We start from the raw sequence: 27,251 nt of genomic DNA on the forward strand, positions 1-27,251 counted from the left end.
CTCACGCCCCTCAAGGCTCCGCCCCCGCGAGGGGGGCCCTGGCTCAGGGAGGCGGGGGACCTGCGCTGACACCCCACAAAATGACGGTCATCGGGAGAGCGTTCCCGGGGGTCGCTGGGCTCTGCTGTCAGGCGAAAAGGGCCCCGGGCCGGTTCCACGAACGGTGACGTCCAGAGAGACGGGCGCTGCTGCTCTGGGCTCCCTCGCCTCAGCGAAGCCCCCTGCCGTCCTGTGGAAGCTGTCCAACCCAGACAAGGAGCAAGTCCGGTTCTATCCCGTGCTGTCAGGAGCCCCGGCTGGGGACGAAGGGCCGCATCACTAGGTGGTGGGCTCGCCGGGCGGGCGGTGAGAGTGTGGAAAACTCACGGGCCGTCACAGGAAGGGGCCAGAACGAGTGTGCGAGCCCCACAGCTGGTTCAGATTCAGCGGCTGTTGGAGGACCTCCTCGGTGCTGGACGGGCGGCCACATCCCGAACCCTCCAGACACAGGAGACTCGGTAATTCCCGGTCAGTCTTCAAGATGCGCCCCGAGGCCGGGGTCAGTGAGGAGTAAACTCTCACGTGCTGTCAGCGTGTTAGACAGGCTATCACACAGGCCAATCGTAGAGCTCCCAGATGTATCACATAGGAGCAGTGCTGGGGGTATTACAGCTGATCACACGCAGTATTTATTTCTCCTGAAATTAGCTTGTGGTCATTGTTTACCAGACGTAACAAAACATATATTTACAGTTAGAGTGACATTTTTAATTGCAGAAAAAGGGAACACTGATGAATTTAATCACGATTTTTTGGTGAAAAAGAAGAAAGTTAAAGCAAGGGAAAACTGGCCTCTAATATCAGCATTGCCGGGCTGTGCATGGTTGGGTAATGTCACTCATGTCTCTGCATTTCTGCTTCGTCATCTATAAAATCAAAGTGGTAAAACCCACTTTGCTAGACTATGTTGAATGTATGTCGGGCATCTGGAGCTGTGTCTGCTGCATAGTAGGTCCTAATCCTTAGCATTTAAAGGCATCCGCGGGTCCACCGAGACCCAGACTCTAGGTTGGATGTCAAAACTGTTACTTGGACGCCACGCTGGGGCTATTTTTTTGTTTATTGGTTGTTTTTTATTTTGTAATAATTTGATTCTCAGGAAAATTAGTATATCATTGTGCTTAACTGCAAGACATCCCGCCTGACGGGCCACTAAGGACTGGGAAAGCACTGTCTCTCTCAGCCCAGGAGGGAGTGGGGAGCTGGCTCTGAACTCTAACGGTGCTCTGAGGGGTGATGCTCTGAGCCTTCCTCACTCGTGATCCTTGAAATGTTCCGTGAAATCTGTCTACAATTTTCTTACATGGCATTTTCAGTGTTGTGAAGGCCTACAGAAAGAACTCCCAATTTTTTTTTAAAAATTTATTTTTGGCTGCGTTGGGTCTTCGTTGCTGCACGTAGGCTTTCTCTAGTTGCAGCGAGCGGGGGCTATACTCTTCGTTGCAGTGCGCGGGCTTCTCATTGCGGTGGCTTTTGTTGCGGAGCACAGGCTCTAGGCGCGCGGGCTTCAGTAGTTGTGGCACGTGGGCTCTAGAGAGCAGGCACAGTAGTTGTGGCTCACGGGCCCTAGAGCGTGGGCTTCAGTAGTTGTGGCTAGTGGGCTCTAGAGTACAGGCTCAGTAGTTGTGGTGCACGGCCTTAGTTGCTCCACGGCCATGTGGGATCTTCCCGGACCAGGGCTCGAACCTATGTGCCCTGCATTGGCAGGAGGATTCCTAACCGCTGTGCCACCAGGGAAGCCCCCAATTTTTTTTTTTATCATAAAAATTTAGGCTTGATTTTGGGTTGGAGGGAACTAAAAGCTCTCATTGACTTTAAGGCAAAAACTGTCAAGAATTCTGTCAGCTTCCACGTTGCTGTTCTCTGTATCACGGCTTCTCATAAATGTGCTATTTATTAACCATGACGGTGACGCTGTGTCTTGGGAAAACATCGACCCTCGTCCTAAATAAAGTGAAAGCCCATCAATGACATGTTCATTCTCTTCCTTCCCTTCCAGAGACTCGCATGCACCTATTAAAGATAAAATAAATTCACACTGAAAAATAGAAATCTAAAATTAAATATTTAATTAGAACTCTGATTTGCTTTAAAGATAGGTGGCATTGCACAGGCTATATTACACTCTCTGTATAATTTTTTTTTGACAAAAAGGATACTGTTCATTTTAACAGGTCACTTTAATATTAATACATGTGTAATAGGATCAGAACTGAACGTCAGCTAGAGAGAGTACATTGTACATTATTGGGAAAATTACAGTTTTGTATTGTAAAAACATTTATTTTTTAACAAGTTACCTACATTAATCAAAAAATTACAGCATATTTAATAATTTTACAAATTCTTCATAAAAAATATATCTCTGTACAAAAAGGTCGTTTGCACCTACTTCATGTCAGCAGCATGTGGCGGGGTGGCGAGACGGATGGATGGGGGGATGACGATGGTTTTCCTGATCATAATGCCAGCGTTCTTTCCCCTTTTTTATAGTAGCTTTTTTTGTGGTTGTTTACAAAATATTTTACAGGAGAAAAAAATTATTGCAGCTAGCCTGAAGAAAGGCAAGATGTGTGGGACAAGCAGCAGTTTGAACAGCTCTGAAGCACAGAACCTGTCAGAGGGGCTCCTGCCCTCCACGTGCTCTGGCTGCTTCCGGAAAGAATCTTCCAGCCCGAACCCAGAGAGCGCACTTGCCGACGGCTTGAACAGGACCCTCCAACACCTCGCAGGAATCTGATTAACACTGCACACACCCTGGGAAGAAACTAGGCAGAATTCTCGCAAGGAAATTTCATGGAGTATTTTTTTTTTTTAAATAACATGCTCCCAACTGGCAACCGAGGACACTCTGACTTTGCACACAAAGGAGAATCATGTCTAATCTGATCTGTGGTTTCTGGTATGTATGTATGTCCTGTCGTTTCAGGGTTTCGTAACGTCGTTGACCAGCAAGCAGGTCGGGGATGTGGAGAGACATTAATTCAGACTCTGAAGTCAGCATTTTGCACCTAGTTTGAATGAGTCAAACCGCATATGTACACGATATTATATTTATCTATATGTATGTATATATATACACCTCGTATGTATAGTAATCCTGTTCTCCCCTGCACACAAACTTCCTCCCGTTTTCTCTTTGTTTCGGCTCCCTGGGTGTGTTAGGAGCTTGGCTCTGGCTGACCTCATCTGGTCTAAGGAGAAACAGCCATAAGGACTCCAGGCTGCAAAACAGATCTCGGTCCTGTGGCCAGCTTGGCCAGAGGGCAAGGAGCAGAGAACTCATCACAGTACCCTGGAGTTCAACGCTGTGGGGTGTGGAAGGCCGGGGGAACCAGAGGAGGTTGGCCGTGCCTCCTGACGGCTGTGCCCCTTCAAACAGGCAACAGAACAGTGGGCGCCCAGTGGGTGAGAGCGACTAAGATGCTGAGATCGAAACTTCTGAAAGAATGAGCTGTGATCTTGACTTCTTTGTTTTTCACTTTTGAATTCTCATTGCCGCATCTTCTACTTCGTGTTTGGATTTTATCCACGTGGGGGGAATCACACCTATTTTATTTATACTGCAATTCATAATTTACCTATGATGAATTTTAAACTTGAAAAGTCACTGAAATTTTCTTTCCATCTGGAATTATAAAGCATGAAACAAAAGACTAAGTAATACATAAATTATGTCATCGGGAAAGAAGAGTGGGTGTGACTTTTCCTTGCCTCTAAAGGAACACTTGATATTGTGATCCTGAACCTTTTCCACTATATTCCGGGGCTACTGTGGTTCACTGTCCTTCAACGCGATACCAGTGATGGCAGCGAAAGGAAAAAATCACAATGCGCAAGGGAAGACCGTGCTGTGAGCCAAAACCCACAGGTTCTGAGTGTGAGCGACTAAAATAAATTACTATTCACATCTGTACACGGCAAACAGAACATGCTGCAAACCTGCTCGGAAGTAGCGTGAGAGCGACGATCACAGGAGGTGACAGGACTAAAGAAAACACGTGGGAAATAAAAAGGCCTCTTTTTTTCCTCATCGGACATTTTCAGTGAATTCAGCACATCTATGAAGCTAAAAGAAAGCAATAATAAAATAAATCTCTTCAATACTCTTTTTCCTTTAAAACCTGTGCCGTAACTGGGGCTGTGTTTTCTTTTTCTAACGCGCCAACTAAACCCTGCGGGTGGGATGCTTAGCTTGACAGCTTATATACAATGGAGAGTGTGTGGAAACCCCGTGTGAATAGTTTATTTATCAGAATCTTAGTCATTCAGAACACACTAGTGCAAAAAATTGTGCATCAAAACTTCTGCAAGAGAACAGCTGAGTGGGAAATTTGCAGATGGCCCTGGGGATGGACCCCGAGGTGACTGCGGGTCCCTCGAAGCTCGTCCGGTCTCGGCAGGGACGGCGTGAAGCGTCTGCAGGTGTGTGCGGCTACCAGAAAGGGGTCTTCTTCAAGAGGGCTTTTTTTTTTTTCTCCAGAATATTCGTATTCATGGGGATTGAGAAAAACAAACCAAACCCACACCGCGGTGCTACCGTCTGTCACCGCGCCCGGAGGCCGCCGGGGAGGGGAGGCCGGGGGCCGCTTCCCGGACGGGGTCCGTCGGCGGCGGGGCAGCGGGGCGAGGGAGGCCCTGTGGCCCCTGTGGTCCCCGCCGTCCGCGTCGGAGGAGTGGCTACGGGCGGCCGGCCCGAGCGCTACACCACGGTGCACACCGTGTTCAGGGTGGTGTCGAAGCGCACGGCCTTGGCCTCGGTGGGCTTCAAGTTCGTGTCGTACATGGGGTTCTCGAAGGAGGCCTGCCCGTTGCTGCTCTCGTGGCCGGCGTAGCCGTTGTACTGGACCTTCGGCCGCGCTCTGCGGGCGAGAGGCAAGGGGGGGGACGAGCTGTCAGGGCCGCAGGGCCTCAGGAGGAGCCGCGACGCCCGCGAGCGCGGTGTCGCCACGTTACCTGTGCTTGTGGAGGTGAAACGCGAGCCCGGAGAGAACGAGCGCGGAGAGCGGGGCCAGGATGGCGGCCGCGACGGAGCCGCTGCTGGCGCCGCGCTGGGGGCGCGCGGGGTCTGGAGCCGAGCTTCGGGCGCCTGGAAGAGAGAGCAGCCTTTACCCTGCAGCCGGGCCCCGAGCCTGCGCGGGGCGCTCTGCGGCGGGCGTGGGAGCGCGTGCACGCGGCGGGGGTGGGGCCGGGACCCGCCGGGGCTCCCTTCCGGAGGCCCACCTTCCCGATGGCGAAGACGCGCAGCCCGCTTCCCGCTCGCTGACGCGCAGCGACGCCGGGAGAGGCTCGCGTCCGCACTGCGCGCGGGACAAAGGCGCCGTCGCCCGACCTCCCCCGGGGCTGCGGACACCGCGTGCGCGCGGCCGCGTCTCTCTACGGGACGGCGAGTGTCTCCTGTTGCCTCCTGCTCTGAGACGCAGCCTCAGCAAGATGTGCCACTGAAGTTACATAAAGAGCCCAGCTCTCTATAAAGAGGGCGTCACACTCATATAGGTGAGCATCAAGGTGCCATCTCCCTTTATTTGGGTAGATTCCGAAATTCACTACAGAGTTTAGAGATGATCAAAGAATGCAACTCGGTGTTATGAAGCAGGCTTCTATGCGGACACAAAAATATGACTTCTGTCAATTAGAAGGGAAGGCAGGCGTAAACATCTCAAACATCACGAAGGTGATATAATCATTAACTCTCCGTATATGTGCAGTGGCAGATACATGCACGACATTGAGAAAGATGCAAACATTAAAAATTCAAATCAGAAAGCATTTATTGCCAAATAATGCAGTTGATTCTTGAAGAATTTACTTATAAACTGCAATTTGAAATGTATTTGGCTTACTTGCATGGAACCACTCAATGCACGTTTAGTGATCAATTATGATTGGGGTCATCTGAATACAGCAGAATTGTTAGAAAGAAGCTGACCTTGTTTTAGAAGTATATATCCAGAATTTATGGGATGTTTCTTTTTTTTTTTTACAAACCACAGATACAAAGAAACAATCAAATATTTAAAATAATTAAATAGGTTTTTAAAGAAAAAAATCTTGAATTTTCACATAAAAGCCTAAAAATATTATTTGTCATCTCCTTCAACAGATGCAGGATTATGCTACTCCCTACCACCCTCAGGTCTAATATAAATGTATTTTATCCTGGATGTTGGCACTTTGTAAATTAACCATATCTTTTGGCGATCCTTCTGTATCAGCACACATGAATCAGATTTAATTTTTCATTTCCAGATGCATTCACCAGCTGCCATGCAAGGGGAAAACGCCACATACTTGTTCTCCTAAATCTCAGCATCCAGATGATGGGCATGTGAGCAGGGTTAAGCCAATGGGAAGCTCCCCGCCGCCCCCAGGCATCGAGTTTGGCACAAGTGATGCAGAGGCTCCTAAGACGGTTTAGAATTGGGTCCTGAGGCTGTGGTGAGGCTGGGGTGGGGTGGGGCTAGAGCCCTGGGGACCACATCAAGCGCTCCCTGGTGGTGCTTCCAGCCACCACCGGCCAGTCCAGGGGCAGCGCGCAGCAGAAACACGCAGCCACCAGGGGTGGCGCTGTCCAGCAGGGAGAAACGCGGTGCGGCTCAAAGGGCACCAACTCCATGGTTTTGTGGTGAGAGTTAAATGTCAGATCTCCACTACTTAGAACAATGCGTGGCACGTAGCAAAAGTTTCCCAGGACCCACATTTACTAGAATGTAAGTTGCATTACGCCAGGGCAGTTTTTTGGCCAGCTTTCCTCTTGAGTGCCCCGGGGACTACAGTAGAACCTAGAACACAACAGTTGCTCAATATATATTTGAGGAATGAAAAAATGGTACTGCCTTTGGAGTAGTTCAACATCCGATGGTTTCCATAAATTACCATGGCTCATTCTCCAAGTGTTTATAATTCTGTGCATCTCTTTGCCTCATTCTAATACATTTGTAGCCTGCTTAAATTAACCAAAGCTATTTTCTGTTACCTGCAAACAAGACTATATATTTTTGGCCATAATAGATATCAGACTTCCAATTAATAAAATCCTGGATAATGGACCTGCCGCAGGAGACCTCACATCACAACACAGGGCAACATAAAAGGTCTTTGTGAATTAAACTCCTGACTTTACTCTGATATTATTATGCTGTGTGGAGCTCCTAGTTAATTTCAATTATTTACCTGTGTTTTAATAATTTAAAGGGTAATGCATGCACATGATATTAATTAAAAGGGCATAAGCGGATACAGAAACAAATACTATAAAGACGATGGAAATAAAGGGTCACTCCTTGCCCTTTACACTAGTTTTCCTCTTTATGATTGACGAGGTGTTTGTTTTTGCTTTTGTTTGTGTTTTAGTGTCCTTTTCATAATGTACTATTAATATATATGATTGTTTCTCTTTTCTTACTTTCCTAAAATATGGGGATACTATTTACATTTTTTGTATTTGGCTTTTTAAACTTAACCATATATTCGTGAGTTTCTTCCATCTGTGCATATGAATTTAATTGTTTTCACGTGTGCAGTATTCTATTAATTGGCTATGCCAGAATTTATTTAGCCAGTCTACTGTTGAAGAACGTTTAGGCCATTTCTAGGTCTTTTTCTATGATGCCGCCATGAAATTCTTTTTCTACAGCGATACATCAGCAGGAGTCTGAATATACAGGATAAATTCTAAGCAGTAGAATCATTGCCTAGCAGAATGTGTAACTTGTAGCGTTGCTAAGTCTTACCTACTTGCTCTCCAAAGTGGGGTCCCAGTTTCACTCCAACCACTGTCTTAGGAGGCACCTGGGTGGCTGTACCCCACCTACCTGCCACCCCCCCTTCCCCCTCCCTCTCCCCCTCCCTCCTTTCCTTCCATTGCCCCTCCTTTCCTATTATTACCACTACTCGCTAATAAACCAAACACAGCGTGTAGTTATTTTCTCAGTTCCATTTCTTAAGAATGAAGGGGAGCATCTTTTCACATTATAGGCTGAGCCATTCAATTTTTTTAAAGAGCATTATTGAAAGAAATTCACATACTACAGAATTCACCCTTTCAATGCATACATACAATTCAAGGGGTTTTTTACTATTAAAACTTGGGGGTTTTGGTGCTGCAAGGATCACCACAATCTATGTGAGAACACTGCTGTCTCCCCTAAAAGAAAGCGGTACCCTTACAGTCATTCCTCATCCTCCGTACCCCAGCCTCAGCTTTAGGCAACCATTCATCCACTCTCTGTCTATATAGATTCACCTGTTCTGGATACTGCATATAAATGCAATCATACAATATGTGTTTCTGGTGAATGGCTTCTCTTACTTAGCATAATGTTTTCAAGATAATATTCCACTGGGTGGATGCACCACATTTTGTTGCTCCATTCATTAGTTGATGGACATTTGGGTTGTTTCTACAATTGGACAATTAGGAAAAATGCTGGTATAAACATTCGTGTACTAGTTTTTTGTGTGAACATGTTTTTAGTTCTGTTGCCTATACATGTTGGAGTGGAACTGTTGAATCTTGTGGTTACGCCATGTTTTACCTACTTGAACTACCAGGCTGTTTTCCACAGCAGCTGCGCCATTTTTATCGGTACTTTCCCATCAGCAAAGTACAAGCGCTCCAGTTTCTGCACAGCTTTGCCTCCACTGGTTTGTCTTTATGATCCGAGCCGTGCTGGTGGGTGTGAAGTGGTTTTGATTTGTGTCTCCCTAATGATTAATGATGTTCAGGATCTTTTCATTGGCTTATTGGTCATTTTTATGTCTTTGTTGAAATGTCTATTTAAATTCGTTGCCAATGTTTTAGTTAGGTTATTTGCCTATGTACTGTTTAGCCGTAAGGGTTTATACATTCTGGACACAAGTCCCTTGTTAGATACATGGCTTGCACCTTCTCCCATTCTGATTGTGTATATTTGGGGGAGGGGATTCAATTTTAATGGGAAAACCAATTTATTTTTCAGTTTCTTATACAAGTTTTTGCATCAGAGTTGTCTTTCAAACTAACTTGGTTTAGTGTCCGTTTAATGATAATCACATTTTTTTCCAGTTTATCTACTGACTGGAGACAATTAAGAGGTTGTTTATTTTTAACCATAAAAATAGAGTGTAGCCATAATTCTTAAATGAATGGTTGTTGTTGAAGTATTAGACGTTTCTAATTAGTTGAATGGGAGACTCGCTTGTGATTCAAATTATTTTGTGAGGCAAATTGTTTTTCCTGACAATAAGCTCATCATCACATGAGAAGAAAGATTACTTGTTAAAGCAAGCTGTTATTTTGTTAGATTAAAAAGAAATGGGGCAATGCAAAGAAAATTTGCAATAGCAAAGTGACGGTTTGGGTCAGGCTCATTGGATGAGTAAACGCAGACATCCACAGAGTATCGTGCACAGCTTGCTGGGGTGTCCTTAGACAAAATTACTAGAGCGTGTGCATCGGGGAGAAAGGAGGGCAAATAACTACAGGGTTTGGCTCAGAGCAAAAGAAAACTTCACCCATCATTCGTGTTGGTCTATTTCATTATCTCAAAATAATACAACCCCATTTAAAAAATCATCTCAGCCAACACAGACATTGTAAGTTAAAGCTCTTCTATTTAAAAGTTCTTAGCTTGGAAAGGTGGATTTAGAGTATTTTATGATTAAATGTCCCTTTTGGTCAAGTTTTTTGCTTTTTAAGCATGATATTATACAGGTTGGTATATATTTCCTTTGGAATCCCCCGGTATATTGATAAAAGATTTTTTTTTAATATTTATGTATTTATTTATTTATTTGGTTGCACTGGGCCTTAGTTGTGGCAGTCAGGCTCCTTAGTTGCGGCTCCAGGTCTCCTTAGTTGTGGCATGCGAACTCTTAGTTGCAGCATGCACGTGGGATCTAGTTCCCTGACCAGGGACTGAACCCGGGCCCCCTGCATTGGAAGCGTGGAGTCTTATCCACTGTGCCACCAGGGAAGTCCCTGATAAAAGTTTTATGAAATGAATTCATCAGTGACAATCATCACCAAATATTACACTCGTGCTCCTCTGACAGGTTGCTCTGGCATCAAATCCTACATAGCAATATTCCTCTCTATAAAATTAATGTTAGTAGCATTCCGTAAGTAAAGTATAAAGTAGTTGATACTATTCAGGAGAAATGCGGAGCTCATCTCATTACAAAAAAATGCATCTTCTCATCTGTGTTAGTAGCAACACAAGTAAAGACATGTGTGAAAAGAGCTTTAGCACAAAGCAAACCCTCATATTGACTCTTAATCTTCACAGCAACCAGGAACTGACTTCTCTACTGAGATTTCAGATGAAGAAATAGGCTCAAGAATATTATAATTCATCCTGGATTACAAAACTAGCACATAGATGAGGTAAGCTTCACATCTAGTGATTGTTCTTCATACACTTTTCTTGTCTGATTACTGAGACGTAATCAAGTATTTGAGAAAGAGATAAAGAAGGAAAACAGGCATAGCTGCCCCGTCTGTCTGTCTAGAGCAAACTTTTTTCTCATAACTAAGTCGTGAACACCTTTCTACATCATATGTTATCTTTGTTTCTTTAATGAAATATACTGAATTAAATTGTTTTCTCTTTAATGTAACACATTGTATAAAATTATTGATGTAAGCAATTCATTTATGATAGATGTGTGAGATACACAGATTATTTCTAATTTCAACTATTTAAAGTAGTCCTGCTGTAGACCTACCTGAATATGCAAAAAATAATGGTCACCCTTGTCTGATTTAAAATTTTAGGGATCGACCTGTCGATGAAAGAATACCGTCAAACTGTACACGTCTACTCATACACCCACCAAAATGAACACCCAGGTGCCTGTTTCTACTGCCCACCCCAAATCACTTTTAAGAAACGCTGGCATTCTCATAGCTGAAAATGATCTTTGTTGTCATAATACATATTTTTGAAGTTAAAGATCTTTTCATAGTTTGTTGGACATTTTAGTTAGTCTTATAATTTTCTTAAGGTAATGTAGTTTATTCTTTAATTGTGTTTCATCTTTGCTTTTTCCCCTTATTTCAAAATATCTCTTTGTATATTAATTCCATGTCTGGCATATTTATTGCAGCTGATATTGTCTATTTTGCTATTCAAAAGAAGGGTTTTTTTTTCATCCAGCTGTAAAATATGTGTCTCTTCCATTATTTTTGTTTCTGTTTCTTTCAGAGTCATGCCCTTTCCATCACACTCAGCTTAATCATCTGAAAGCCAACCTGATATTTGCTTTGAAAAACAACGTAAGTGCAGTGTACCTTGCCTTTCCAGCTTGAACTTCCCAAAATCTTTTCCATGTATGTCACCTTGGAAAGTAAATCCTCCTCTTTCAAGTCCAGATGATACCTGATAACGCACGAAAAGGAAAAAACAATGCATAACAAGGATTAATGATAATCTCTTCTTTTATCATAATATAAATATTATTTCTATTTAGAAAGTAAAGGTTAACTATTTAAAAAAATTTGTCATTTCTTCAAGTGACCCACTTATAGTTAGAAATTGAAAAATACAGACATGAACTTCAACTAACAAATAAATTCTCTCTCTTGTTTTGATCTCAAGAACAGTAGTTTTTTACAACATATATATAGGTTAAGTACCCTTGGTAAACGGGGACACACATATGAATTACGTCAGAACCTACATTATGTAAAACTCGCTGTGTCACAACTACTGCCTCGTGTACCTCACGTGAGGCCGTTTACCCTCGAGTTGGATGATGAATTAAAGCAGAAGCAAAGGGTTAACTTGCAAGGAAGAAAGTGAAGGGGGTGTCTTAAATCTCTGTTTATCTGGGGATGCTACCTTTTAGAACTTTCGGGGTGGTTACCAGTGGCCTTGGAAGGAGTTTGGTCCCCACCCTTACGGTGGGATGTGGTCTGGATCTAAGCTCTCTGGCAGGAACAGCCCATTTGCTCCTGGCCAGTTTGTTTCTCATTTCAGAGACAGGTTTCTTCCATCATACAGTGAAGGGGTGAAGTGGCCACGCAGCTGGGATGAGGGCCGGCTGAGTTTTCACGGGGCAGACAGGACCTGACCAGGTGCTCTCGGAAAGGAATCGCCCCAGGCGCCCCCAGCGCTGCGCAGACGCGGTGATTAGAAACCCCGCCCAGGGAGTACTCACGTAGCCATCCAGCCCCCAGGGGTCGTTTTCAAAGTTGCTGACAAAAATGTCCACTGGGCCTTTAATCTGAAAAGCTTTCAGAAGTAAGTGGGCCTCTTCCTTCTTGTAAACGCCTAGGAAACGATCAGGGGGTTATTCTTACAACGTGGGAATGCTTATGAGTCAGTAACGCAGGCATTCGATCCATTTGATTTGGAATATGGTACAGAGATGATAATGTTTTAAATCACAGAGATTAATATTTTTATTTTTAAATTTTAGCTTCAGTACTTTTTTCCTAAAAATCACTTCTTATGAAAGTCCTTGTCTTATCTTTAAGTATCATCTATTTCACTCAATTCAACATCTTTACCCCACAGAAAGAACAAAAGTAATATGCATTCAGTTCATTAATTTTTTAAACCCAGCATTTTATTCATATTTTACTCACTTCTGAGGACAGGAGTATGTAGGAAAAAAAGAGACCATAACCTAGGGGATTAAACTACTGTGTATGAACTAAACAAGCTACAAGAATATATTGCACAGCACAGGGAATATAGCCAATATTTTATAATAACTTTAAATGGAAATTCATCTATAAAAATCTTGAATCATGGGCTTCACGGTGGCGCAGTGGTTAAGAATCCGCCTGCCAATGCAGGGGACACGGGTTTGAGCCCTGGTCCGGGAAGATCCCACATGCCGCGGAGCAACTAAGCCCATGTGCCACAACTACTGAGTCTGCGCTCTAGAGCCCGCGAGCCACAACTACTGAGCCCGCGTGCCACTACTACTGAAGCCCACGCACCTAGAGCCCGTGCTCTGCAACAAGAGAAGCTGCCGCAATGAGAAACCCACACACCACAACGAAGAGTAGCCCCCACTCGCCGCAACTAGAGAAAGCCCGCGCGCAGCTACAAAGACCCAATGCAGCCAAAAATAAATAAATAAATTTATTTAAAAAAATATTGAATCACTAAAAAATGACAATTGTGATAAAGACAACTATGTTGAAAAGACACATGGGGAGTTAGTACAAAATTATCATAAAATTTCAACATGGGAAAAAAATAAATATTTCTAAATCAATATAAAAAAAGAGAGACCATAACAATGACCCCAAATATAGCTACTTATGCAGATGAATTGCACTTACTAAAATGAAATGAGCAGCAGGGTGGCCAAAGTGTGACGGACATACTTGTGGAGCCCGCGAGACCCTGGGCGTGAAGTGACTGACAGTCACACCTCTTAGCTACTCATAAGCTGCTCGGAATGACTGCTGAGTGGCATTGACCAGAGGTGTCACGGTGTGGCAAGGGGGAGAATGTGTTTGCAGCTACGGCTAGTTCCCTACTCAGAGGAGGAACTAAATAAATAAGTAAAGAAACAAACAGATATTAAATAACAATAATGAACCCAAATGTCTTCTGTGTAGAGAGGCAGGTTCAAGGGAAAATCACGCTGTTCGCTTCAGGGACTCCAGCAGTTCATTCCCAACAACTCCCGTTAGAGAAGTGAAACTCTAACATCGCAGAAAGAGTCTCCACTGGCCCATCACATAGGATGGAAGGGGACCCACGGACAAGAACGACCACCTAAGGACTTGACTTTGGGCTCCATCATGCCCACCATCAGCAGCTCTGTGTTTCTGGCGTCCAGTTTAACCTCTAAAACTCTGAACCCCACTTCTATATACTATCAGCAGAAATAAACTATGTATGAGGCAACTTTTACGGTGTTTAAATGAGAGCACTCAGCAGACCACCAGGGCCCCAGCTGGCCCTCCGTGGATGTTAGTTTCCCTTCCTCTTCCACACCCCCTCCTCATCAGAATGCACATGGCAGGTGGACTTATATCCACTTGGGACTCAGCCAGAACAACCCTTGATCCACCCGCTTTCCCAAATCCAAACGAGAGATTTCCCAACACTTATCCACAGACATCAGTTGCATCAAAATCACACTAGAGCATTTTCTTTGGGAAAAAAAAAATCCGAACTCCACGAAGAGAAATAATATCTAAAGGAGATGGGTGAGCCTAAGAAATCTGAATGTTTTACAAAGTCTCAGTTTATTCTGACACAGGACCAGATTTGAGCACCGGTCTAAATCATTTACACATTCACAGGGTTAAGATGCAAAGCAATTTTGGGGCCCCTGGACTACGAATTCATAAATATGTACCTGTTTAAAAATCTCTGAGTATGAATTATTTTTCTTTTCCTAAATCCAGAGTATGTGTACCATTTTTAGATGTTTTCCCATCCAAGGAAGCAGGAAAGTGAGACATGAGGGATGGGGAGGAGTCCTGACCTGCTCTCATACTTTCTAGAGATGAATCTGTGTCTGTCTAGTAACTAGTGAGTGTGTGCGTGCCATCGGGGGCCCCTTGGTGTTCAGAACCAGTGCTGGGGCTTGTGGACAACTCAGAGTCTGATCCCTTCAGGAGTCAGTCTATAGAAAAAGACACATGGTTGTCAGAAGTGAGATAACTGAAAAAACAAAACGCACTAGATTCAGTCATGAAGGTAATTCTGTGTCTTACTGGTTGAGAGCCTGAGCTCGAGATTCTAATCGCTGAGATTCTGATGGCAGAGCTCAAATCCTACTTCTGTCGTATCCACTTAGCAAGGCCACTGAATTTCCCTGAGTGTCTCTCTTTTTTAATCAGTAAAAAAAAAAAAGGTGTTTAATAAGAATACACCACAGACGGATGTAAGAACGAAAAGGACAATATGTATATAAAGCACTTAAAATAGTGTCTGGCATATAAATCAGAGCTATTGCTTTATTAACTGAGATACATCAATAAAAACTCACCAGGAGCAAATGAGTTAAAAGAGAGAGAGAGAGAGAATAGCAAAAGAATGAATTCTGGAGACATGAATATCTGGACATAAATCTTACATCTTTGACTTAAGACGATCTGTGTGTCACCTTGAGCTCGTTAATTCACTTTTCTGTACTGGTTTTGTAATCTTTAAAATGAGACAGTAGTACCACCCTGTCGTGGTTACTGAGATGATCCAGTGCGACGCAGCAGATGCAAAGCCAAGGTAACGTTAACCAGCACTTGACACGCGTTGGTGCCCTCTCTGCGAGAAGCCGGAGGGTCTGCCCCTGCTCACGTCGGGGTTAATGAAACCCCTCGGCACCTACCTGCCAACTTCAGCTCCCCCTGGGCGGCTTCAACGAAGGTTGCGTTCACCTTGCTGCTTGTTGCGTTGAACCAGTCAACAGTTAGGGTTGCAGGCTGTCTTTTCCCTAAATATTCATAATATCCCTTCCACACTGAATGGATGAAAAATACATCTGAAGGAACTGTGGGGGAGAAAAGATGACTGTTAGCACCCACAGAAAAATTCCATTTAGATATCCTAATACACAGAAGGTATAACGTTGTTCAGTAAGACAGCACAGCAGTGACAGTGAGGAAGACAAAGATGGTCTACCTGCGTGTCCCTGCACAGCAGGGGTAAAAATCAGATGACCCGAGCAGGGAGCAGGGACAGTACTGTGAGATGCAAATGCACATCTGTCACCTGGTCGGAAAAATCTTGTAGATGCCAGCGCACACCTCTCTTACCAGGTCTGGCAAGGCCAGAGTGTAGGGTGAAGTGGGACTCCCAGTTATTAGGTTAGACTGTATCAGGCTTAATAAATACATTAAACTGACCTGGAAAATCACTACTGATACTTCATTTAATATCTAAGTCTACTAACTTTGGAAAGACTTAGGAGGCTCAGAAAACTGACAGCATCTGTCAGGAGCCTTCTGCCCTCAGAAAGCCGGCACTTCAAAGCACCACCATGACTGCACAGACCAGCATATGAAGACAAAGATGTTTTATTTCTTGAGGTCTTTATTTTGTAAGTAGAGCCAATCTCTCATCTCTCTCTTCTACTCTTTAATCTCCTTATAAAAAATAGTCCAGTGTTGGTAAGAAAGCTAGATTAAATGATGTCAGATGGCATCTTTTAAGTTCAGAAACAAAAGGCAGAAAGTCTTCTTAAAACATTACAAGTCATCTGGGACAGGAATTCTTGCAAAGATTATTGAGCTATTCTCTCTTTTCACTGGTTAGAAAAAAAATCATTTTTTACATTTCTGCTAATAAATATGTATAAAATCCTGATACTTTTACAATATTGATATAAAATTTTACAGGGTAATTGAGATAAATCTACATCAATGATGCCACTAAATTTCTATTTGCTTTTTGTCTCATGACGTGTGTAAATTGTTTAACTGGACAAGATCCACCGTGAGTGGAACTGGTCAGAACGTATTGTTGGACTTCCTAGGTGGAAAGAAAGATTTGTGTCTCCCTAAACATAGTTTTTAGCAAATGCACTTATGGCAACACGTGAGGAGGACAAAGCATAGCGTCCCTTTTCTTTCCAGTCCCATTTCCCATCTTCCCAGACAGACTGACCCTATAAGACATCACCTAGTGACAGAAGAGTTGAAGAACAGATGTCATCACTTCCTATGGCTTTGATGGACCCAACTTCCTAATAACAGTAATTTTAAAAATTGAGTAAGTTTGAAGCGGAGCTATGACACGGGCATCTGACACAGTTGCTGACTGACCAGCGACACTGAACAGGTCTGCCCGCCATCAGCAGCATCACTGAGCCACACTCTTAATCAGCGAGCCCCGAATGCCTTGTCAGCCTTTTCTAAAATAAACAGCCTGGAAAACAACGTCAAGATTGCTTTCCCTAATCAGAACGCATACACTCAACTGGAGCTGTGAACGCACTTGTTTGGGCCTCGCACTTAGGTCCCTCTCGTTGGTGGATCCGAGTGGGTCGGCCTGGCTGGTCTGCCCAGTGGCTGGTCTGTGTCCCGCTGTGACCATCGGGGACGTGGAAGATGATCTTTTCGGGTCTCTGTCCTCTGACCTGTTGCTGGTGGTTTGCAGTGTACTGTAACCACCGACGGGGAGGTGCTAGATTGTGCCTCCTACACAAAGACCCCTGTTGAATCAGCACTTCCCTTCAGAGAGGGTAAGGCACGCTGACGGGGTGCCTGCAGCTTCAGAAAGAGCCTGCAGACTTTTCACGACCACCGCAGCAAACAGAACAGGACAAACACACCACCAGCACCAGCACCACCACCAGTACCACCAGCACCACCACCAGTACCACCAGTACCACCAGCACCAGCACCAGCACCACCAGCAGCACCAACGACTGTGTCGTTTTATTGAAGAATATGTTGCCTGTATAGAGCATTGATTTCTGTATTTGATATGTATAAATAACATTTACATAGAATACTCCAGAAGGTTTTTTTTAAGGTAGATTTTATACTTCACGGTGTACACTGGATGGATTCCTTTAACTATGTTGGAACTTTTTGCCTCATCTAAGAATTAAATGCAAAACCCAGCACTGTTACTTAACCATAGCATTCCACATACTCCTTCCACCTTTGATCCTGGAACGGAGCTTTATGTCTGAGAAACAAGTGCGAAAACCTGAGTAAGGAAAACCCCAGAAAAGGGACCTTATATATTTATAAATGTTTTCTGTTTCTGTTAAACTTTTTTTTAAAGTTTGACTTATATTATAATTTGGGGACACACTGTATTGTTTAAATATTCTCTAAATTTATAACATAGATACAATAGGCCAGGTGATTTGTAGTAATGAACATCTTCGTTAGGAAATAAAACTGCATCTTTCCCATCTGCTATGGCATGCATTAAGCAAGGTACCACACACAACAAAAAGCGATAATTAACATATTCGGAGGCAGAGGATGTCTGAATTACAGAGATACTTGGGAAAAAAAATGGAGCCCCGCATTTGAACTGCTCGAATTCACAGCTGATGCTGTCATAAAGCGTCCTTTACTGTAACTTCCTCATTTGGAGGAAAGAATCACAACCCTCTTTATAAGGCTCTCCATTATACCACATTCTGGGTCAGTATTTGATGTCCATTTCTGCCTATAAAATGCCTAAGGCACCTTTTAATAAAACAGCATGTGACAAGGACAAAGGTTTTCCTTTTAAGTATTGTTCCATTAACAAACCACAGTTATGAGAGAAAGAGGAATCTGTGTAGGCTTGGTGTTTTAAATAACTGAAGCATTAACTTGTTCATCAACTAACGGAATCAGAAATTTGCATGTTAAAATTTGTTTCACTGCACAGAGTATAGGAGAGAACAAATCACTTTATTTGATTTAAATCTATAACTGTTCTGGTATACAAACCTGGAGTTTTAGTAACTGTTTCATTAACTTCTCTCACTCCTTTACCTACAAGTAAAAAGACAAATTATCACTTTCAAAAAACATTTATTTTCGAATAAGTTTGAAAAAATGTCAAATTGAAGCAATGTTCCTTTCTCCAGATTTCTTGAATGCACAAAATAGGAATATCTTACACATATCCATTTTAAACCCTTATATTCACAGCAGAATATCCTTTGCTTTTGTGGGAAAACTGAGTTTCGTAGTGGAAATCAATCTGGATCTGACATGCGCATTTGCATTTAGTGTGTTACAACAGAGAGCCTTGTAAATGAGGGTGTTTATACCCCTTTGTCACTCCTGTTTGGGATCTACTGCCCCCAACTGAAAGGTAATATACAAAAAATCACTATGACTTCATAACCCTTCTCAGGTTTCCAGGTCCCCAACCCAATCAGTGAACTCACAAGTTAACAGTCAATAACATCAAAGTATTTCCCTGCAGAATGTTTAACTTGGTCTATCAACTTAAACTCATAATCTCTTTGCTTTTATAGTTTTGCATCAAACCACAAATTATCACTTTTTTAAAGTGTGTATTTTGCTATTTCTGAGAGAGAGGGGCAAAGGAAACATAAATGTCTTAATTCCTAACGTGAGAGCTACAGACAGGCTCCAGGAAACTAAAGCTAAAGGCAGGGGCTTTATCACACTCCGTAATTCTGTCTGTGCTGCTTAGTCCTCGCTGCATGACTAAGCAGGGTTTGGTGGAGAACCGGAATGGTTAGCTGCCATCAAATCTGACTCAGTTATTACTCTTATTTGCAAATACACAAGTTTGTGAGTTCATTAATGCATCATTTCCGTGTTATTGCTTTTGTAATTTTAAAAAGCAGAACCAATGTCAAGAACACATAAACTTATATTTCACCGCCAGATAGCTTGCAGTCTCAAAAATAACAGACTTAATTTTATACATTCACCAATATTTGGTGATATTTGCCCATTTTCATTAAAAAATACATTTTCCAAAAATATACTGTATATTATTTTCCTTTTAACTCAAAATGTGTTTCTCTTTGCCTTAAAATGTGATTTGCAAATAATGAAATCTGCACATCTCCTTAGTCTGTGCCACTACTGTAGCCAACACTGACTACACACATGTTCGCATACACACAGCTCACACACATTAAGCACGGATTTGGTTGGGGTGACGGACATTGCTTCCAAGATGCTACTTCTTGTGGCTCTTAAACCTGGACACTAGCCTGATGGGCAACTGACACTCATCCTTGCTCTGCAGGGACCCACTTTCACTTCTCACCAGTGACTTACTTTTACAGACAGGTGACTTCCCTGTCCATTTCATGTCCGCTTTACACGTCCTGTGCTCAGATCCACCCGCGAGGAAGAATCCCGGATGGCAGGTGTACACTAAGGTGTAACCAAAAGTGGGGAGGTCGATGGCCCTCACGTCCGCGTGGGCTGGCGTTTCAGGCTGGCGGCAGGCGTGAGCTGAAATGGGATTTAATCCATTAGTAGTCCACTGTAGCCTTAGCATATGTGTCTAAGGAAATACAGCAAAAAAATTGGAAATGGCTATGAAATCAGTTTACCATTTAAAACTGAGAATACAGGAGCTGTACATATCACCAACATTCTGGTCGCTGCAGCTTTCAGCACAACAAAGCCTCGGTGTTTGCCAGCTCTCTCTCTCTCTCTCTTCCCCTCCCCTCCCTCCCTCTGCTTGTCCTCCTCCTTCTCTCTCACTCCCTCTCTCTATCTATCCACCTATCTATCTATTGATATCTATCATCTAACTTTCTATCTATCTATCTATCATCTATCTCCTTCTCTACATATATGTGTGTAATTATGTGTAGAAATTTAGAATAGAAATCATAGCTTTAAAATAAACACTTCTAAAAAAAATAAACACTTCTGACATACTATTAATATAAATAATATGTTAAATTTTATTAAAAGAGCAGTACTTTAAACTAAACACATACACATTAAAGTGTATTTTTAAATATGCTTTGATTTTTGTCCAACGGCAACTAGAAAATTTAATGCTCAGTTAAATGAATAATTAATTTTGGTCATAATTCGATGTGTGTTTAGAAAATTAATTGAAATATAGATTCTTATTACCTTTAAAAATATCATTTAGGAGTAAATAAGGTTGTAATGTTTAGATCTCAATTTATTCTTTATAAAGTGTGCAGTTATGTGTCAAATAAAGTACTTGGTCGATTATTATAAGTTTACATTATTAAAATCATGAATGCAATCATTTTAAGTATCCTAATATTTTGCACTTCAGCAAACTTTCAAGGTAATGAAGACCTATTAGTTCCACACACAAACACACACACATATGTGTATATACATACATAGATGTACATGTGTGTATCAATATAATATCTCTCTATATAATATCCACATATATAATTTGAGTAGAGATTCAGAATAGAGATGATACCTTTGAAATAAATATATATCTTATAATACTGATACATAAATACACAAAAATCACACCTTATATACTATTAGAAGATTTTTGTGTAACATTGTAGTTGTCTTTATGTCTAACCTAGTAAGAGATACTACGTCGCACTAAATTGGTAAAGGATGAAAAGTTAATTACTAATCATTCATACAACATTTCTCCTAATTCTCATGATTAAGTCACAGAATAAAATTTGGTCCTAAGTAACTATTTGAATGATCGATTCATATATAGACCCCGAAAAGAACACTTCAAACATTTCTATTAATATGCTGACGTATCACATGATCTTTAATAACCTGAGATGGACATACTAGGAGAATAATAGCACAAGGAGGTTTTCTCTCCGTGAATGTTAACTATGTTATCCACACTGATCTTTGGTTTGGGGCAGTTTCTCAGACTTAAGTGCCTCGGTATCACCTGGAGGGCCTGGGAGCTACAGACTGGACCCCTCCCTCTTGTGCACTCCACCCTCCCCGGGCCCCCAGAGCCTCAGGTTCTGTGGGTCTGGATGGGATCTGGCTCAAGATTTGCGTGTCAGCCGAAACCCCAGGTGATGCTGCTGCTGGTTCCAGGGAATCAAACTTTGAGAAACAGGAGTTTAGGGAACTGAAAACAATCAAACAAACAAAAATAAGTTCCTCATTATTTCCCGGGAAGGTAAAACACTCCCCAGCCGCTGGAGAGTAGACAGGTTCCTGCCGACCTCGAGCAGGGGTCGCACTCACGGATGCACTCTGTCTGGATGCCGCTCCACGTCAGGTTCGCCAGGCAGGTTCGCGTTGTAGAACCTTGAACGTGGTAACCTTTTCTGCACCGGAAAAACACCATGCTTCCAACCTGGAGGGGAAACCCAGTGAGGAACTGCTGAAACCAGGGGTGACCAAAACTTGGGTTTCTTATGGTAAGTCAGTGAGAACGACAGACACATGTAGTATTTTCCAGTGTTCTGATATATTTGCACTACGTGTCTATATGCCAGAAGATGTTACCTGAGCCTTCAAGGCCACGTGTGAGCCCCAGTATAAAATGTGCTGGCTTTAACCTACGTCCTCGGCAGGGTGTACGAAGGCCGTCAGGAAGGGGCCAGTGTGCGTCAGGGCCAATCAAACGAGAACATTTTAAGTTTCAGGAAAAACAGGGAGAAGTGGCTGAAGAAAAAGGACGTTTATTCTAAATTAACAGGATCCCCAGCTTGAACAGAGTGTGCACATTTAGCTCTGGCTTTCAAAGCCATCTGATCAGAGACCCCTGAAGTCACTCGACAACTTAAGATGGTTGAAACATTGTATTTCAAGCTTCATTACTTTCCATCTTTAGGTATTTCTCCAATATTCATGTTAATGTACTTTTTATTTAAAAAGTCAAATGAACATTCAAAATATTCAATATTGAGCATGTTAACCACTCTTAAGAGTTATGAGCGATCATCCAGAGAAGAGATACCATACAGGAACCCTAGACTATGGGGCCTGAATCCATTTTCTTCTCCTGTTTTTGTCTCTAGAATTTAATACTATTCACCTATTCTATCAGGTCACCAAAATGGGGTCTTTTTATTTGTAGCTCTTCAGTGGCAAGTCACCCTGCTTTGAGATTTGCTGTGTCAGTTCAGCAGACAAAAAATACAAAAATATGCATGCTTTCAAATAGAAATTAATATAGCAGTTAATACTGTGTGAATAAGATACATACAGTTATCTCAGTGTTGACAGTTAAAATAACAAGCAGAAATCCTCTCTGAATGGATCTTGTTTGGGCAAATATAACTTGAATCAAATACGGTACATAAAAACACACATATGTTTAAGTATCAGTTTCATTTCAACGTAGAGAAAAACATGGTGAAATAAAAATGGAGAACCTCATATCCTCTTGAGCTATTCTGTATTCCAAACTGTGGAGTACCGGGGTCTGGGCAGCTGTTGTGAGCAGGGTCTGAAATTCACAATTAAAACAAAAATTAGAGGACCAGATATGGTTATTACAGGGATTCTAACATTTTTACTAAGAGGTCTTATGAAATTCAGAAAATTGTGTTTTGTCAAATGTGCAAGATGTTTTGCACAAAAGTTTAAAATTAAATTGCTATTTTTGCCTTTTTTTCAGATATTTTCTTTAGATATTAATTTTTAGTGCTTTACCAGACTCTGAGTTGCTCTGTGTATAATTTTCTATATCAGAATAAGCACATTCTTTTCCATTCTCTGGTTTAATTTTTCTCTACTGATGTATTGGTAGGTTAATAGTATATTATCTTCAATAATTATCTATTATGATCATTTTTTAAGGATTTAATTAATTACCATCTCCTTTGGCCATATATTACATTACTCCAAATGTCCTGAATTAATTTTCTTCAAGATTCCAAAATGAGTAATATACTTAATGCTTAGAAACAGAAGCTTATAGTAGACCAACAGTGATAATTTTCCAAAAAATGTAGTATTTCAGCCATCAGCGAGCACTTCAGCTTTACTATGGCTGCTCTCCACTGCTAGTGGGAAAACAAAATAGATAACTTTTTTTAAAAAGTATGTTTTCAAGAGAAACTAATCTATCAGGGGAAGAAAAACATTTTTTTTTAAGTTTTTCAGAAATAGCTACAGTAAAGCAATAGTCTAAACCAAATGGCAGTAAACATTAACTAGAAAAGGCAGTGCTTCAATGAAATTATTTCTAACACTGTATTTTTTTTTGGTTCTTGAATATGTATTTTTTACTGAAAAAATCATTCATAAATTAACATACAAAAATGTACATACACATGAGTAAATAATGTAATGACAAAGGACAAAGTGTTTTTTAAAACATCTTTAGATTTCAGTGCAAAAATGTACCCCTGGCACCTCTTAAGTGCCACAAGAGCAAGCTCAAACAACCGTATTAAGTAGATATCACTTAATTTCTTAGGAAACAACCGAGGATATAAATCATTAATTGCTTGCTACGTGTCTTGTGCTCAGGAGAGCCGGGCAAGCAGAATGACCCCAGCCGTCGCCTTGAGTCTGCAGGGGAAGCTGGAAAAGAGGGTTCTGAGGGGAGAATGGAGGGAGGTCTCCACTGAGACCTGAGGGGAGAATGGAGGGAGGTCTCCACTGAGACCTGAGGGGAGAATGGAGGGAGGTCTCCACTGAGACCTGAGGGGAGAATGGAGGGAGGTCTCCACTGAGACCTGAGGGGAGAATGGAGGTCTCCACTGAGACCTGAGTGGAGAATGGAGGTCTCCACTGAGACCTGAGTGGAGAATGGAGGTCTCCACTGAGACCTGAGGGGAGAATGGAGGTCTCCACTGAGACCTGAGGGGAGAATGGAGGTCTCCACTGAGACCTGAGGGGAGAATGGAGGTCTCCACTGAGACCTGAGGGGAGAATGGAGGGAGGTCTCCACTGAGACCTGAGTGGAGAATGGAGGTCTCCACTGAGACCTGAGTGGAGAATGGAGGTCTCCACTGAGACCTGAGTGGAGAATGGAGGTCTCCACTGAGACCTGAGTGGAGAATGGAGGTCTCCACTGAGACCTGAGGGGAGAATGGAGGGAGGTCTCCACTGAGACCTGAGTGGAGAATGGAGGTCTCCACTGAGACCTGAGGGGAGAATGGAGGGAGGTCTCCACTGAGACCTGAGGGGAGAATGGAGGTCTCCACTGAGACCTGAGGGGAGAATGGAGGTCTCCACTGAGACCTGAGGGGAGAATGGAGGTCTCCACTGAGACCTGAGGGGAGAATGGAGGTCTCCACTGAGACCTGAGTGGAGAATGGAGGGAGGTCTCCACTGAGACCTGAGTGGAGAATGGAGGTCTCCACTGAGACCTGAGGGGAGAATGGAGGGAGGTCTCCACTGAGACCTGAGGGGAGAATGGAGGTCTCCACTGAGACCTGAGTGGAGAATGGAGGTCTCCACTGAGACCTGAGGGGAGAATGGAGGTCTCCACTGAGACCTGAGTGGAGAATGGAGGTCTCCACTGAGACCTGAGTGGAGAATGGAGGTCTCCACTGAGACCTGAGGGGAGAATGGAGGTCTCCACTGAGACCTGAGTGGAGAATGGAGGTCTCCACTGAGACCTGAGTGGAGAATGGAGGTCTCCACTGAGACCTGAGGGGAGAATGGAGGTCTCCACTGAGACCTGAGGGGAGAATGGAGGTCTCCACTGAGACCTGAGTGGAGAATGGAGGTCTCCACTGAGACCTGAGTGGAGAATGGAGGTCTCCACTGAGACCTGAGTGGAGAATGGAGGTCTCCACTGAGACCTGAGGGGAGAATGGAGGTCTCCACTGAGACCTGAGTGGAGAATGGAGGGAGGTCTCCACTGAGACCTGAGGGGAGAATGGAGGGAGGTCTCCACTGAGACCTGAGTGGAGAATGGAGGTCTCCACTGAGACCTGAGTGGAGAATGGAGGTCTCCACTGAGACCTGAGTGGAGAATGGAGGTCTCCACTGAGACCTGAGTGGAGAATGGAGGTCTCCACTGAGACCTGAGGGGAGAATGGAGGTCTCCACTGAGACCTGAGGGGAGAATGGAGGTCTCCACTGAGACCTGAGGGGAGAATGGAGGTCTCCACTGAGACCTGAGTGGAGAATGGAGGTCTCCACTGAGACCTGAGGGGAGAATGGAGGTCTCCACTGAGACCTGAGGGGAGAATGGAGGTCTCCACTGAGACCTGAGGGGAGAATGGAGGTCTCCACTGAGACCTGAGGGGAGAATGGAGGTCTCCACTGAGACCTGAGGGGAGAATGGAGGTCTCTGCACCGCTGACGGAGTGACTTTCGACCACTGTAATTTCTACCTGAACCCTTTCTATGAGACAGAGATTAGGTCTAAAAACGAGGGGTTAGGCCACATACAGAGTGTCTTCTGACTTGAAGTTTCCTTTTCATGTTGGAAAGTCAACAGAGCACGAGTGTCCCTGCAGCCCTCTCTACCGTGGCCAGCAGTGCAGACAGTTTAGTGCGGGGCAGGGCGACAGGAAAGCAGGCGTCCCTCTGGTGCCACAGCAATAGCGGCAGCTTCTGCAAAGCGCTCTTTCCCCTAAAGAACGCAGCTGTCGGTTGAGATGGGCAGGAGATAGAGGGACTGGGGTAAAGAGAATAGACTCTGGGAGCGATTTTTAAGCGACTTGTAACATGAACTGCCAACTCAGCTGGCATGATTTAAGAGAGGCTGCCCATCAGTGTAGCTGATTAGTGCCTATGCGGAGCATTACCTACAAGAACGTTAGCTATGTGCCCACAGATGGTCCAGTTTTAGAATGAAATGTCCTCATCCCCAAGCCCCTCAGGGCTGTCATGTCATCAGTACCGATGCAGGTGGGCTGTGTGCCACTCCACGTGCTGTCCGCCTGGCAGACTCTCCGTGACGACCCCACCAGGATGAAGGGAGATCTGCACTGGAAGAAGACTTCAGATCTATAGGTGAAGCTTTTCCCGCTGAGTCGTCCCTCAGCGGGGGTGCCCGGGTCTCCACAGAACACAGCTGGAGAAAACAACCAAGACGTCGGTTCGCATTCTGTGTCCCTGGATTAGCTTAACTTATTAAACGTGTTTAACTAGTTTCCGTTAAATCTCTAGGTATCACTATTAAACCAACAAATGACGAAAAGGACAGAATCTGCCCTTGGGCAGTGTAGTCTCAAATTGGAATTTTTACCTACTGTAACGTGGCTATAAATCACACAGGCTCTTTTCCTCAGACTGTAACCGAGGGTGTGCATGTTGGTGATTTGCAAACGTGACCGGGAGCCGGTTCTCCCAGAGGACTTACGCAGGCATTGGGGGACCTCTCCTTTCCACACGCCACGGCCTTCGCAGGAGAGGATGGCGGGGTGAGAGAGCTGGAAGCCCTGGGCGCAGCTGTAGCTCACACTGGCGCCCCAGCGTAAATCTGATCCTTCCACTTTCCCATCCTGAACTGGAGGAGGTTGACCACACGTGACAGCTGTTTCCAGAGAACACATGGGATTCAACATTCTAGAGTTTCCACCACAACCATAATACACCAATGACTCACATTTTAATTTTGCCTGCGTTGCAAATGACATCTACAAAGGGCTGAATTTTTTAATAGAAGATCATTGAGAAAGACAGTAAATCAAAATAATAAAACTTTTCTCCAATATTTCTTCATTAATTTAGATCAAGTCCATAAAAGCCAAGCAAAGTCAAAAGATACCACACTGTAAAAGAAAGTGTGGGATTAAACACAACAGTCTCAATATGTATAAGACCAAGAAAGAAAGAAAGACTGCTGTTCGATTTATGTCTTTTTATGTTATTTACCAGAGACAAATCCAGTCAGAACGTGGTCCCATGACATGAGTACAGACTTTTGAATTTATATATACAGATGGTAAGAATTTCTCCC

The 27,251-nt window shown here is 43.4% G+C and overlaps 1 protein-coding gene across 1 annotated transcript in view; it reads right to left on the reverse strand.

Annotated features, from left to right (window-relative positions):
* Positions 1-225: 225 nt before the first annotated feature.
* CSMD1 (CUB and Sushi multiple domains 1) overlaps positions 226-27,251 on the reverse strand; it is a 1,790,960-nt gene continuing 1,763,934 nt past the window's right edge. The window contains exons 58-68 of the mRNA XM_082374695.1: positions 26,652-26,825; positions 26,190-26,363; positions 22,756-22,829; positions 21,620-21,731; positions 19,712-19,891; positions 18,395-18,439; positions 15,325-15,486; positions 12,181-12,293; positions 11,312-11,399; positions 4,996-5,128; positions 226-4,901 (exon numbers count right to left, since the gene is read on the reverse strand). Coding sequence (XP_082230821.1) covers positions 4,742-4,901; positions 4,996-5,128; positions 11,312-11,399; positions 12,181-12,293; positions 15,325-15,486; positions 18,395-18,439; positions 19,712-19,891; positions 21,620-21,731; positions 22,756-22,829; positions 26,190-26,363; positions 26,652-26,825 — 1,415 coding nt within the window. The 3' untranslated portion in view covers positions 226-4,741. The remainder of the gene's footprint in view (positions 4,902-4,995; positions 5,129-11,311; positions 11,400-12,180; positions 12,294-15,324; positions 15,487-18,394; positions 18,440-19,711; positions 19,892-21,619; positions 21,732-22,755; positions 22,830-26,189; positions 26,364-26,651; positions 26,826-27,251) is intronic.

This window comes from Balaenoptera borealis, assembly GCF_965194805.1.
Source record: "Balaenoptera borealis genome assembly, chromosome: 21".
In the NCBI taxonomy this organism is placed as follows: domain Eukaryota; kingdom Metazoa; phylum Chordata; class Mammalia; order Artiodactyla; family Balaenopteridae; genus Balaenoptera; species Balaenoptera borealis.